This window comes from Vanellus vanellus (assembly GCF_965231255.1).
Source record: "Vanellus vanellus genome assembly, chromosome: 1".
NCBI lineage: Eukaryota > Metazoa > Chordata > Aves > Charadriiformes > Charadriidae > Vanellus > Vanellus vanellus.
The window spans coordinates 44,905,041-44,919,517 of NC_138905.1; the positions used below are offsets into that span (position 1 = coordinate 44,905,041).

Here is a 14,477-nt window from a genome sequence, read left to right on the forward strand (position 1 = left end):
GAAAGGAAATTTAATTCCCTCCTAGCGCTGTTCATTTGAATTGCTTTGCTAGAATTAAAGTATCCTTAGTTTGCTGTTCTGTCTAGGGTTAATGAAGTTTTGGATAGTTTCAAACAAAATGATCTCAGGACTAATTTCCAGTTTATTTTTCATGCTGTTAACATCCTAGGGTTTGTTTGATAAGATCTTCAATCCTTGCCTGCTGAGTGCCTGTACAGACAGTGTTCATCTATTAAAGCATGGTCTGGGAAAAGGGAGGTTGTCTTGCTGGTTGGTGTGGGTAGATGTGTGGTGTGCCCAGGGCACACCCACAGTCAGCCCTCATGGCCCAAGCCTCAGCAAGTCCTTCCTCTCAGCAACACGCTGTCACACCCAAGCTTCTGGATCCACCCCTGTTAGATCTTCACCTTATGAGCATTCAGGTGCTTGTTAAAGTGTTCCCCTGAGAGTCCTGCATGCCTGTGTGCCAAGGAGCCTGTTCGGAGGCTGGCCGTAGAGTTGGTTGGTGATTTGTTAGGAAGGCATTATGAGTTAATAGGTGTTTTGCCTCATTATTTTTATTTTCTTACCTTTCATTTGCTGCAGTGGGAAAGATGTTCTTACATGCTAAAGTTTGTATTTATCTATATAGCCTATATAGTAAAATAATGATTTAGTAGTGTTGCTTTTCAATTATTGTAACAGGTCCTCCCTCCAGTATCAAACACCATCATCCAGTCTCTCTGTAATTACTGAAATCCACTTCCCTTTTCCAAATGTCTTCATTCTTACAAGAATCTCTTTAGTGTCATACTAGCCACCCCCTCCAAGTTACCAGTTTCTCATATGGTCAAACCCTCACATTTCAGTCCTCCACTGGAGTGTCCGAGATGAGGCTTGAGGGAGAGGAATTGATAGATTATAGTTTGTGATAGCAGGTGGGAGGATGGAGAGTGTATTTATTTCAAGTATCACTTTCCAGCTCACACAGAAGCATGACACAGAGTTGTCATGCCCATTTCACCACACAGAGGAAGGTGATATACGTCTCTATGGTATAGCTCATTGGTGTTCCATTTTAAAATGTTGAAAATGATCTCTGCCACTCCAACCAGAATTTTCTGAGCTGTGCTAAAGCTCTCCTCTGTGCTTGATGCAGATGTTGTTTTTCTTGCTTTGATTTTTGAAAAAGAGGCTACTTCTTTCAAGCATTTTAAAAAGCTTCATTATAAATATTTTTTGAAAACCCAGCATGCAAATATTTCCTTTGCTGGGATGGCTGTCTAGGGGAAGATACTTCTACAGAGAGAAGAAGATTTAAACCTTTGGAAACAAACAAAAAAAAAAAATGGACATTTAAAACAATATTTCAGAATTATGTGCAATTGTAGCTGATGCAATTTGTGTAGCTAAGAATGGTTAAGTAGTCACTACTGACCAATCTATAGTATATCTTTTAGGAATGACAGGATTTTTCTTTTCTTTCATGACATTAGATTTTACAAAAGACCATAGTAGTTTTTAAGAGTAGTATGTTAGTTAACTTGCGTATTTGTTTACAGGATCAGTCTATATCTCCATATTGGCTTAAATCTTACACATGACATACTAAGACCTGATTTTCATAGACATTTATATCAAGCAGTTTCCATAAGTTTACTTGGGGATGCAGCATTTCTGAAAATCAGGCTTGTTTTTACTCTATATACGGATGTAAAAAATTCCACCTCCTTTAGTTGTCTTTAGATTCAGATTTTCATCTCAATAGTAACCTCTTATCAATTTATCAATACAGTCAGATATACTTTTGAAAGGACAGGGATCAGATTCCATGATCACTTGAATATAGGATTCATTAAATTTATGTGAATAGTTTCATGAAAGTTGAAAATTAGTCAAGTATGCAATGTTTTTCAAGCTTAATTGTTTCCTGGTTTATCTTTTTGGATAGTAATGTATATTATTAGTGCTGTCAGAAACCTTCAATATGAGACATTGTTGATATGAAAAAAGAACTTGTTCAAGGAAGAAAAAGGTACCCGATGTGAGCTCTGTATTGCTGAGCATTACAATCATATTTGACCATCTTGTCTTTTAAGGATTATTTGCATACTGCCAGCTTTCTTGATACCTTTTGTGAGCATTACCTTACAAAAGAAATGAAATAAAAATAAGTCATTTTAATGAGATGTGCTTTTAATATAGCTTCCCTTCAGAATAGTTAATGTTTACATTTAAAATGAATTGTCTGATATGTGGTTCTTGAAAATCCTAATGTAAATTATTTTATGTTCAAAGACTTTTTCCAATATTTTTTAAGTTCCAGAAGATCCACCACAAAATTTTGCCAAGAGCAATATTACAGCAAAGTCTTTCTCAGTGATGTGGGACCCACCAACCATAGTAACAGGAAAGTTTAGTTACAGGGTTGAGCTGTATGGACCATCTGGTAAGGCTGAATTGATGTTTTTATTTGTTTTTCTTTTTTGTGATTATTTCCTTACACTTGCATTCTTAGTGTCCTTGACAATCAAGAATGACTATGTGAAACCAGTGCTATGTATCCTTTTTACTATTAGATGTTTTAATAGATTTTAGATTACTTTTAAGTGAAAAGCCTGTGCATCATGAGGAAGAGTATGCAATGAAATTCACATTATATATTCTTACGAGTGGAGTAAACCAACTTTCCTCACTCTTTTAGAGAGATGACAGGCTAAGCTCATGAGTCAGTTAGGGTGCTTATATATCCAAATCATTCTGTATCTTGCCTTTTATCTTTTATCCTTCCTTTAAAGATTTCTGGAGGATTTTCATTCCCATGTAATATACAATCAACTGTATGAGCCTGTTTTGATGCTTTTGGAATTTTTTTAACGCAGACATGTATACATAAAGAACTTATATGACTACCATTAGTTAAGTAAGAAGTTAATGAGCTGTATACTAATGTTTTTATGGGGCCACACAGGAAAAGCAATAGAAATGAATTTATATTAAAAAAATACCCACCTCTTAAACCCCATATCTTCTTGAGATGGTTTGGGGGGGGGGGATTTTTTCAGGCATTCAGTATTATTTCCAATGAGGTTGATGCCAAACTAGCTTTTTCACAAATAAATTTAGCTTTTCTTTGTTCTGCAATGTGGCTATATTTAGTATAAGCAAATAATGGACTGTTTTTATTTTTGACCTAGGATCTCTTTATTTTTAATTCTAGGTCATATTCTGGATAACAGCACAAAAGATCATAAGTTTGTATTTAGTAACCTTATGCCGTTTACAACCTACGATGTGTACGTTGGTGCTGAGACAAGTGCTGGGGTGGGGCCAAAGACTAACCTTACCGTTTTCACTCCCGCAGATGGTAAGTAAGCATAAAGAAGTGAAGTAAATCGGCTGTACATGATAACTGGCTTCAGTTTTCCCTTCAAAGCCTTTTAGGTACTTTGCAAAGGAAAGAATGGGTGTGTAATAAGATTATTACAAGAGAGGGATAATAAGCTAATGAAACAAATTACCTGAAAATTTATTATGTACATTCATTTCTCCCCTTTTTTTTTTTTCGAGTTCATACACTGTCACTAAATTTACTTGCTATCAGAAACCTTCAGAGATCGTGAAAAAAAACGTAGTTTCTGCATTAATGAAAGTAGTTATTTTTAGCTACGGTACTTAAGTTGCAGGCTCCCCACCTATCCGTTAGATGGCAGCAAGTGGAAGAGAAAGAATAGCGCAGGCTTCTCCCCACGCCCCGGCCTTCCAACCCTCCGGCTGGTTTGTTCGGCCCCGAATGTTTCTTATTAAACACCTCGTTTGACTTAATTTTCACCAAATCCAAGGCCCCATGCCAGTTTCTAATGGAGCCAGCTTTACCAGGGACCATAGCTCTGAGGCATACCCAATATTGAGATCTCGTCCTGGGGCAATCAAATGGTTTGTTCTGCCCCTGAGCCATCAACTTTGTCATTTGGGAGTTTTGGCTCCCAATAGTCCACTCACCAGGTGAGGGTCTTTTGGTCTACAGAAATGTAGTTTTATCTTACATGTATGCTAGAGTGTGCAGGGTTATTGGTCTGCAATTGAGAATGCAACCAGAAAAATTTGAGAATCAGTGTGTAAAAGTCAGGAAGTTTCAAGATGGTTATTTTTGTGTTGTGTTTATGCAACACAATACAAATTTAGAAAACCTCTCAATCAGTGATTGCTTCAATGCTTGCTGTCAAGGTGTAACAGCAGGAGGAACACCTGTCCTTATTTATTGTATTCTTTCCTAAAGTATTCAAAGTATCTGCTTTTGTCAGCTCTCGGAGATGATTTCCAGAGATGGCCTGCCTCCGTAAAGCCATGCTCATCTTTTGTCTAAACTCACTGTCAGAAGCCAATGGGGATTTTGGTGGTGGTTTTTGTTGTTGTTTTTTTTGTTGTTGTTGTTGTTGTTGTTGTTGTTGTTGTTGTTGTTGTTGTTTTTAATGAGTGACACAGAGCATCTCATTTTAATGCCAAATCTACAAACCTTCGTTATGCAAGTAATTCCAAGTTTGGCTTTTTCTGTGGTATATTAGAAAAAAATATTTTTCATATCAAATATCATATCAAATCTGAATATCATTCTATTGAATATAAGTGTTCCTGATCTCTGGAAGTCCTCTGTAAAGTACACCATCAGTATTACTGTGTAGTTAAAGGAGAAATTGAACCAAAACTTGTTATAAAAGCAAAATGAACAACATGTATCTTGTTTTTTCATGTATCATTTTTTTTCAGCTTTTTACTTCGCTCTTGTATGGTTTTGATGAACTTAGAATCATGCTTTCCATTTCAATGAGGTCCATATAGTAAGCTAGCAAATGTCTTCTTTCTTCCAGTGCACTGACTTCAGCAGAGTTATACTGATGTACATTATCTCAGGATTTGACCATATTCGTATATATAGCATATATGTCAAAAAACTGCGTGCATATTTTTAGAACTGTAACTTGTTTCCTAAAAAAAAAAAAAGTGAAGTAATTCTTTACCTGCCTAGGAGCAACTCAAAAGATAAGGATGTGAAATTTGATTAAATGTCTATTGTACTTTGCACACAGTACTGAAAAAGCTTGCAATAATCAGAGATGTTTAATTAAATCAAGTTTCTTCTTGAATATTTAGTCCCAGGTGTTGTATCAGATTTACATCTAGCAGAAGTGGAAGCCACATATATAAAAATTGTTTGGAGGAAGCCACAACAACCAAATGGAATCATTACCCAGTATAGAGTTAAAGTACACGTGCAGGAAACAGAGGTGACTCTGGAAAACACTATTCTTGAAGGAAAACATAAGGTATTTAGTTTTTTTTTTTAATACGGATTTCTTTGCTATATTAATTTCGCTTCTCTGCCTTATCCAATAAGTGAAGAATGTGGAATTAGCCAACACAGATGAGCCGTGATGCTTTTTAAAGCCACCTTCCTCACCCTACCCTCTTTCTCTTTCTGGGTTTTAAAGAGATTCCAATAATACTGTTTCCACAACAAGAAAACAATAAATAATTCTGATTAAATGATCCAGAGTTGCTTAGCTACTGAAGGCAGAAAGCCATAGCCCATCTTACTGTTCCTTCTAGCTCCTGAGTTCTTTGCAGTTTAGGGTGACCTGACAGTAAGAGTACAGATTTAGGTGCCTAGATCGATACATAGCTACTCAGGCAAACTCCTAGAAGATGTGCATATGAATACTATGGAGAAATGAAATCAACATAAATCTCTCAAGGCTGGTCAACTGCTCTCCTTGCAAGGCAAACACCCTTAGACTTTCTGCCCCCATTTGTATCCTTGAATTTATGTGTCTGATACTACATGCTGAACTCCGTGCTATGGTTGTATAGTAAGGATATCTGCACACATCTACCAGATCAAATCTTTTAGGACACTTAAGCTGTCAGTCAGTCTAGCTTCTGGATTTTGGGTGCTGATGTGCTCTACGTGCTTAGATGGGGCAGCTTGGAGCATGCAGCACAGAACTGTGAACCCCTAACAAACGTTCAGCTCAGGATTGAGTACTTTCTGAGGTAGGGCTTTTTCGTCTTAATTTTGAACACAGGAGCCCGAAGTTTGAGTAATTCCTTTTTTTAGATAATGGTATCTTTCTCTCGATCTGATGCAGAATCTAAGTTTTTGATGCAGAGGTGAATAAAGGAGTTTGCTTTCAAGTTGAATGGTATACATTAAATAGAGCCCTAGAGCCAAACGTTAAATAAGAAGTAGGGGGGGGGGGGGGGGGAATGAGGATAAGGATCCATTCATTAAATCAAGCAGGCATCCTTGGAAATTGAAAGTATCTAACTCTATAATTAAAGATTGTATCATAGTACAGACACAGAAAAAATGAAAATTGTCTGCACAGACATGTTTCAATGATGGCATTTCCTAATTTTTGAGTTCTTAGTTTAGCATCATTGCTGCTTTATTATAGTTTATTGAATGTAATTTTCTAATTAAAAAAACCCAAACCATAACAAACATTACTTTATTTAGAATGCCATTGACCCAAGCTCAGAGCATCTACAGGACTTGAACTGTAATATCCACAGTGCTAGTGGTTCTCAATAAAAGGCTGTTATCTTATAAGTGAAAAATCCCAGAGGCAAAAAGTATTTCCATATGGGTTACTCTTTTGCTATAAAATGTTGGTGAAGATGAAGCATGTATAGCTTTTACCTGTTAGTACTTAGGTGAGATTGATGCTGCATCTCTGTCTGTGGTTAATGCCCTTTGTTACAGCAGTAAAAAAGCTGCTTTGCCCTCTCTCCACCCAGAGTCTGTAGGGAGAGAGCTAATGTGTGTTAGTTACATCATTGTAAAAGCATCTCTTTCTGGCAGTGAAGTGGGCCATATGTGTCAGTGAGGAGTGTTCACAGATGACAGCAGAACAATTTAGAGGCACTGGAGTCCTGGATTTGGTCCCAGATTCTGAAGGGGCATAATGGTCTAGTGCTTACATACCATTTTGTACCTCTACTCTAGACTTTCTCTTTTCTCTTCTGTTTTTGTTATTCCTCTCTTTGTAGTTCTTTCTCCCCTTATATCTACTGCCATCCCTTCCAACATTTATCTTTTGCTCCTTCTGTCCTATGGACCTCTGTAACACTCACCTCCCTTTCACTATCCCTTTTCATAGATAGACTCCCTTATTTTCCCTCTCCCTATTATTTCATTAGCTTCTGTTTTTCTCATTCTTCCCTTATTCCCTCTCAGCGATCTATTCAACCTGTTACTCCTTTTCTTCAGGGCCTAGTAGGAGCATCTGAAGCTGTCTTGTTTTCAGTGCCTGCAACCTGTTTCAGAACATACTTAGTGCAAATGGAATCTCCCGAGCTCAAACATGCGTCTATTCAATATAACTCCAAGGATATAGCATTATATTATATGAAGTTAAAGGCCTTGCTCTGAAATTGCTATTTTACTACAAACCCCATATCTTAAGAATTTTTAAAAAAAGAATGTGGTGTTTGTTTAAACAAAAATGAAGAAAAGGTTTAGGCTACTGGCAGCTGAGCTTTTTCATGAGAAGTACTGTATTTTGTGAAGTTATTGTTGTAATGAAAGATAGTGTTTGTATGCCAACATTTATATATATTGTGTGTATATATATGCACAAATATGCAAACACTGTTTGTATATTATATATAAATTTAATTAAATAATTTAGTGATGGCAAGGTTTGTGATTTATTTTTATATTTCTAATTTTTAGTATTTGATTGATTCTTTGGAACCATATGTGATAAAAGAAAACATCAAACCTTCTCCCACTTGGAATTTAATGGAAACAGCCAATGAATTATATGAAGGTTCAGCTGAAATGTTTTCCAGCATTCCGACAGCTTCCTCAGTAATATTTACCAGTGTATCTAGTGATAATTTGCCTGCTCTACACGGAGCTGCAGAATTACACTCTACTTTGGGTAAGATATTTTAGGATATTTTTCTACCTGCTCCTTTGTTCTGAAGGACCCTCATCACTGTCCCAGATATGATCTTTAGCACATGGTTCAAGCAAATTATGAATGGGTCATTTGCTGGAGTCGGATTTTTTTACTACCAAATAACCTTCTGAAGCAAATGGGAATGCCACACAGGCAGGAACTAGCCCCTTGTCACCCAGCTGACCTTCTTCCTAGTGAAAGGAGCTCCCGAAAGCCATCAGCCAAGCTGCATAGACAATCAGTTATTACAGTTGCCAAAGCAGGTGTGATTGTCAGGGATTAACATATCTCCAAGCCCTTCAGAGACCTTGATTTCTCTAAGCCTTTTGACTAATAGGTTTTCAAATGTCAGTGAAGGTAAATAGGTCAAAAAGTTACAACTTTGCTATATGGGTGACAAACAGGTGGAGATGACCCCATGACATGGTGATGTCATTAGTGTGTACACTTGTTCTGTATTATCAATGGACCAGTGTTTCTTTACCAAGTATGGGTATTTACAAATCATTAAGCAGGCCTCAGTAGACAGGCGGGGACTTAAAATACCACTCTAAATTTTTACAGTGAGAGCTTTGAATAGTAGGCAGGAAGTCAAGTTTTTACTTTTTGATTTTCTTTTTTAATTAAAGTCGCTGAATTCCTCCATATACACCAGTATCTATGACCAGAATTTAATCTATTAATTTAAACTACAGTGGATCTTTTCTGTACTATATTAGTCCTGAAGAATATTCTTTTTCATACAGAGAAACATACAGTGCTTTAAATGTGAATCTTCTTTTTACAGCCTCGTTCAGCTTGAGGTATTGAGTTGCTAAAAATGTCTGTGTTGCTGAAAAATTTATTTCAGATGGGGTATATTGTAATCTAGCACATTATTATTATTTTATAGTAGTTATTGTAGTAGCTAAAGTTGTTGACAGCGAAATTTTCAACAGGACCTGCTGATTTTTACATGCCTCCGTTTTAATGCTAGTCTTGGAAAACTCTGAGCCTGATACTCAGTTATGTGAAGCACCCCATGTTTTCATATTGCAGTGGCATAATGGCAGCTTTGTAACAGGTGACTTTGACTGTCACAGTTGGGTTGCTGCTGATTTTGAACTTTATTGCAGATGTATCAGAAACTCTTTGTGGGCATATGTGTGTCTTCTTCTGCTGACCACAACTCTTCTGCTAAAAAATACCAGTGTAAAGGGTTTCATGAAGGGAGCCAGTTCAAATATAGCCAGTATAGCACCATTAGGAGGGCACAGAAGAGGGAATCTCTCTGTCTTACTTAAAAACAAAACAAAACAAAACAAAACAAAACGCCCCAATAACCTAGGAGCCATAGTTCTGAAGTCAGTGGGGAGACTAGGCCATCTACAAGCCTTTTCTGAGTTCCTAGGAGATTTCTCTCAATTTTTTTTTGACACAGCTGTCAGAATAAACTGATGTTTTTAGTTCTCACCCATTCATTCTTTCACCTAGGCCAATCTATCCATTATTCCTACTGTCGGAATTCTATACTTCATACAAGACCTCTGAAAAGCAGAAAGGATTGTACACATGAAAGTGGACCTATAATAGCCTCTCTTTGTTTAAGAGATGGAGTGTAAACTTTTCTTTATATTTTTGTGATTGCTATGAAAGTTAATTCTTTTGCAATAAAATAGTTCTAAGTCACCATGTCAAAGTGAGATTAGAATGCAAAAAAAAAAAAAGTTTCGGAGTAACTATTTCTCTCTTTTTAATCACAGCTAATCGGTATACCATTAACATTTTGGCTGAAGAACTGTCATATGTTATAAAGGGCCTTGTACCTTTCACAGACTACACAATCAGTGTGTCTGCTTTCACTGCTGTTGGAGAAGGGCTGCCATCAGTTCTCACAGTCAGGACACGTGAACAAGGTAAAATGTAACTCTGATATAAGTTAACATACATGACTTTTTTCACTGAACATTTTAATTTTTTTTTAATCATTTGTTTGCTTATTGTCATATTTTTCTGTTTTCATTTAAGTTCCAAGCTCAGTACAAAATATATCTTACAAGAATATTAGCTCCTCCTCTATTTTGCTGTATTGGGATCCTCCAGCAAACCCCAATGGGAAAATCATTCATTATACTGTTTATGCGATGGAACTGGATACAAAAAGAGCATTCCACACCATAACTTCAAACAACAGCTTACTTATGACAGGTACAGTGTAATTTGATTAACAAAAAAGATTGCAAGTATGTTATACAAAATTATTTTTTCCAGCTTTATGCACTGTAGCCATTTGCAAGGTGGGGGGACAAATCTCCCCTATCCACATGCACACAACACAGCTGCATGTAAAAGCCAGGTTGGGACACTACTGCCAGACTTCTCTACTGGGGAGGGGTATGTAGAGAATGTGAGATGGGAGGAGAGGACTAGGTAAGATGAGTAGTAATTGGTGAAATGTGCCAAGTAGAAATTTGTGAAATGTACTGAGTAGCAAGTTGTGAAATTGATTTTTCCTTGGATTTTTTCCTTGGCCTCTTTTTTCCACATAGAAAAACATTCCTAAATGGTCAATTCTTTTTCAGCTTGAATTTTTTTCACAGTATTTGTCTGACATTAATAATCATTTTCTTCTTTTAAGGTGATAATTTTGACAGTCATTGAAGAAAATACATTCCTCGTGAGGTTTCAGGCATTTATTTATGCTAATTGGAGTAATGCATATGGAATAAAACTACATATTTGGATGTACAGATATGCATTCTTTGTTTTGAAAAATAAATTCTTAAAGCTATTTACAGATTTACAGGGTGAAGCTGGTTGGCTTATTTCAAAATCTGTTCATTTGACGGAATGCCTATTTGTCTCTTCCCAAATAAATGGCATTACACGTGTTCTGTCTTTTAGGTGACCAATGTGCATCAAAACCTCTAAAAACAGTAAACATTTTTATAGTTTTATAACTATCTATGAGGAAAAAAAAAATGTTTAATATTCAAGATTTTTTTCTCAATCTTTTTAGGTTTAAAAAAGTACACAAATTATAAAATGAGAGTCGCAGCCTCTACAGCAATTGGAGAAAGTGCTTTGTCTGAAGAGAATGATGTTTTTGTGAGAACCCCTGAAGATGGTAAATACATTGTTTGCAATTATGATTTGATTTCTGTATTAGAGTTTGTGCTTCTTCCGAAGACTGGTCACACCCATAAGGAGGGGAAGAAAGCGTGCAAATAAAATCAACGTTGAAATTATTAGTCTTCTATCAGCCACTGACTTAATTTAGCCCAATTTTAGGTAGGTGCTAGAAATAATGATGAAAACTGCAGCATGACTAGCAAACAACTAATTTTAACTCTGATGGACAAATGGGAAGAAAGCTGCAGAGCAGAGGTTCCTTAACTGAAAATAATGTGTTCCTAAACACTATCTAAACCATAATCAATTATCTTTGGAGCTCCAGCTTGGTTTTTTTTTGGTTTTTTTTTTTTTTTAATGTTATCATAGGGAAATTATGGTGGTTTTGAAGCATCTGGAAATGGCAGCTTTCAACAATTCAGAAGCCATATTGGTGTCTATAAGTAGAGCTGCTGATAAAATGAGGGGGTTTTATACAGAAAGATATTATGTGTAGCTGTTTTTATACAGGTTTGGCACTTTGTTCATTTTAAGAGTGATGAACAGTTTTAATGTAGGATATAATGCTACCTTGCTTGCTTGCAAGGCAGTCTCCATCCATGAAGGTACAGGGGCAGTACCTGGATTTTGCCTCCGCAAAGAGAACACAGGAATTTGATTTACAAAGCAGTCATAGGTATCTTTTCTCATTTATATTAGGTTTTTATTTTCACTGGTTTCAGAAAGCTATCTCCAGTTTTTGCCAAAGTAACAAAAAATGTAATTGTCCAGTTGTCATTTCTCTCTCTCATTTCCAAATTTGCTAAAATACATTTAATTATTTAAGTGGGACTAAAAGAGAGCAAAGGATTACAAGATTAAAAATTATGCTGATTTATGAAGCTTAGATGATTTGAACAAACAACCAACCAAAATGTCAAATTAAACAGTGAAACTTCAGGTGCTCTTAATTTTTTTTAAAAGTTGCACACTTCTATGCTGTTAGTTTTTTTTTGCAGAGGAGAGGCATATCGCAAGAACAGAAGGTTACCTACCTAAATATCTTTTTCTTGGAAAGTTTACAATGCCCTGCCTCTGAGCATGACAGAAATTTGTTCACAGAGTGGAGTTTCAGGCCAACAGTTCATCCATTGGTATAAGATGCCCACAAGCCTAGATGAAACTGTTGAGAAAGACACCTATAATTCGTACCTTTTTACAAGGCTATGTATAATTAGTCTTGTCTTGTTATTCTTGTTCTTTAATTTTCCTGAGGTAATTCGAGTTGAGATTGATGTCTCTAGCCAACTCTTGCCAACCTAGGAGTGAAAACTTGTTTGACTCTTGGTTGGTTGAAAAGAGAGAGACCTCCAAATAAAAGATTTACTACATCTGTCTTAGATAACTTATGTTAGGATGGAAGATACTAAGCTGAGGCATTCAAATATTATTCCATGTCAGATGAATTGCAAAGTGCATTTCAATTGAAAATTAAGCTTCTTCACATGGGAAATATCCATGTGAGCAGTCCTGCCATCCAGACTGTGATCTGTTACAGTTAACACTCTTCATTCATGGGCCCAGCAATCAGGAATGAAAATGGTTTGTGAGACCTTTAGGCTAAAAAATATCAAGATAAATTTGAAATATCTGTATATGGCTACTTGTACACAAACTAAATTGCACAATCCTGGGTTCTTATTACATTCTTTTAAATTTTTATAGGCAGGTTATTTCAGGGGTGAAGCAATGATGCCTTCAGAGGAATCAAGGTTGGCATTCAGAGCCGATTTTACTCATAAGTGCAGCCCACTCACTCCTTCAACACTTCCATGCATTATTAGCTCACTGGAGTCACATGAAATCATATGTTGCCAGTAGATTTAGCCAACACACTACCCCAGCACTGGACTTGTTTTGTGCATTACCTTCACACCAGTCCATGTAAGATTTACACTGGAGTCTTCATGGTCATCAATTAGGACCTGTATCGGTAAACTAAAGGGAATTTATTTACAGTCTGTACAGTCCCTTTCCTGGTTCAATGGTTGGTTGAGTGAAATAAGACAGGTGGTTATTTAAGAAGAAAGCAGTAAGACAGCATTTGGATAAAGTTAAAGAACTTGAATTCAAGGAAGCCAGTGAAAGGATTTGAAGGGTCAGTCTGCATGAGAGCAGTAGGCAGAAGAGATTTTTCATAATAGATGCAATTTTGGATAGATTTGTAAGCGGATGAGAAAAGACATTCCAGAAAAGCTAAAGTGTCTGGGATGCAAAAAGACGTCTACTTTTATTTGTGAAAAAGAAGAAAAACAGAAATTAACTGAGATAAAAAGTGATAAAACTTTGAGGAAGAGAGTGAGTTAAGTGACTGTAGCCCTTTTGGTACAGATGGCTATACATACTGCTACAGTAACCTTCAGGATATCTAAATGTTAGGACCCAATAGGTGTATGAGATCAGTCCTATATTCAATTAATTGAAAGTCTCAGAAGTTGTTATTTTCTCTCTAATTTCTGTGTTGCAGAACCAGACTCCCCACCCCAAAATGTAGAGCTAATAAATGTAACTGCAACAGAAATAAATCTGAGATGGTTACCACCTGAGCAGCCTAATGGTCTCATAACTCACTATGAAGTTCTGTACAGTGATTCCAATGATTTATTCATCAAAAATGCCTCATCTACAAGTATATTACTAGGTGAGATGAAGCCATATACTCTCTACAACATTTGTGTAAGGGCATTCACCAGACTTGGCCATGGGAATCACTCGTCTTTCCCACTTCTGGTGAGAACTTCTGAAACTGGTGAGTATAAAAATGTAAGTTTTCCACAGTAAGCTGCTTTATGGTGACATTTGACGCCCAGGAGATCAGTTTCACAGAATCACAGAATGGTCAGGGTTGGAAGGGACCTCTGGAGATCATCTAGTCCAACCCCCCTGCCCGAGCAGGATCACCTACAGCAAGTGACGATTAATTAAGCAAGTTTAATTAATTTTAAAAGTATGTGCTTCCTTAAAAAGCAATAAGTTTGAACCCTGTTTTCCCTTTTATATAGAAAACAAAAGTTAGGAAATAGTAAGGAAAATTAAGAAGTAAAGAAAACAGTGGGAAGTTGTATGCCTTGATGGACTTCATGTATTTGTCCTTGAAGATTCCTTGTGTCTTGCAGGAAAATATTTTATAGGAAAGGAAGGGTTTCAAAGAGTGAGTGTGACTTGGAATTCAAGTTATGAACAGAAATTTGGTAAGAACTCAATCCTAATGGTTAAAAAAAAATAGAATTCACAGATAAGGTGCTATTTTATAGCAGAGTTGTTTATGTTACTGGAAATATTTTGGAAAGGCTCCAGCTAAAACAAATAGCAGAGTATGTGAAGTTTTTCCAAGAAAGGAAAGTAAATTTAGAAGTGAGGATTGGAAAGGATTAGTATTAA

The 14,477-nt window shown here is 36.4% G+C and overlaps 1 protein-coding gene across 1 annotated transcript in view; it reads left to right on the top strand.

Moving 5' to 3' along the window:
* Positions 1–14,477, top strand: part of PTPRQ (protein tyrosine phosphatase receptor type Q) — a gene marked incomplete at its 5' end in the record, with an annotated part of 144,630 nt that overhangs the window by 42,724 nt on the left and 87,429 nt on the right. The window contains 8 exons of the mRNA XM_082488741.1: positions 2,300–2,428; positions 3,200–3,346; positions 5,131–5,303; positions 7,715–7,925; positions 9,689–9,841; positions 9,954–10,133; positions 10,945–11,052; positions 13,564–13,845. Coding sequence (XP_082344867.1) covers positions 2,300–2,428; positions 3,200–3,346; positions 5,131–5,303; positions 7,715–7,925; positions 9,689–9,841; positions 9,954–10,133; positions 10,945–11,052; positions 13,564–13,845 — 1,383 coding nt within the window. The remainder of the gene's footprint in view (positions 1–2,299; positions 2,429–3,199; positions 3,347–5,130; positions 5,304–7,714; positions 7,926–9,688; positions 9,842–9,953; positions 10,134–10,944; positions 11,053–13,563; positions 13,846–14,477) is intronic.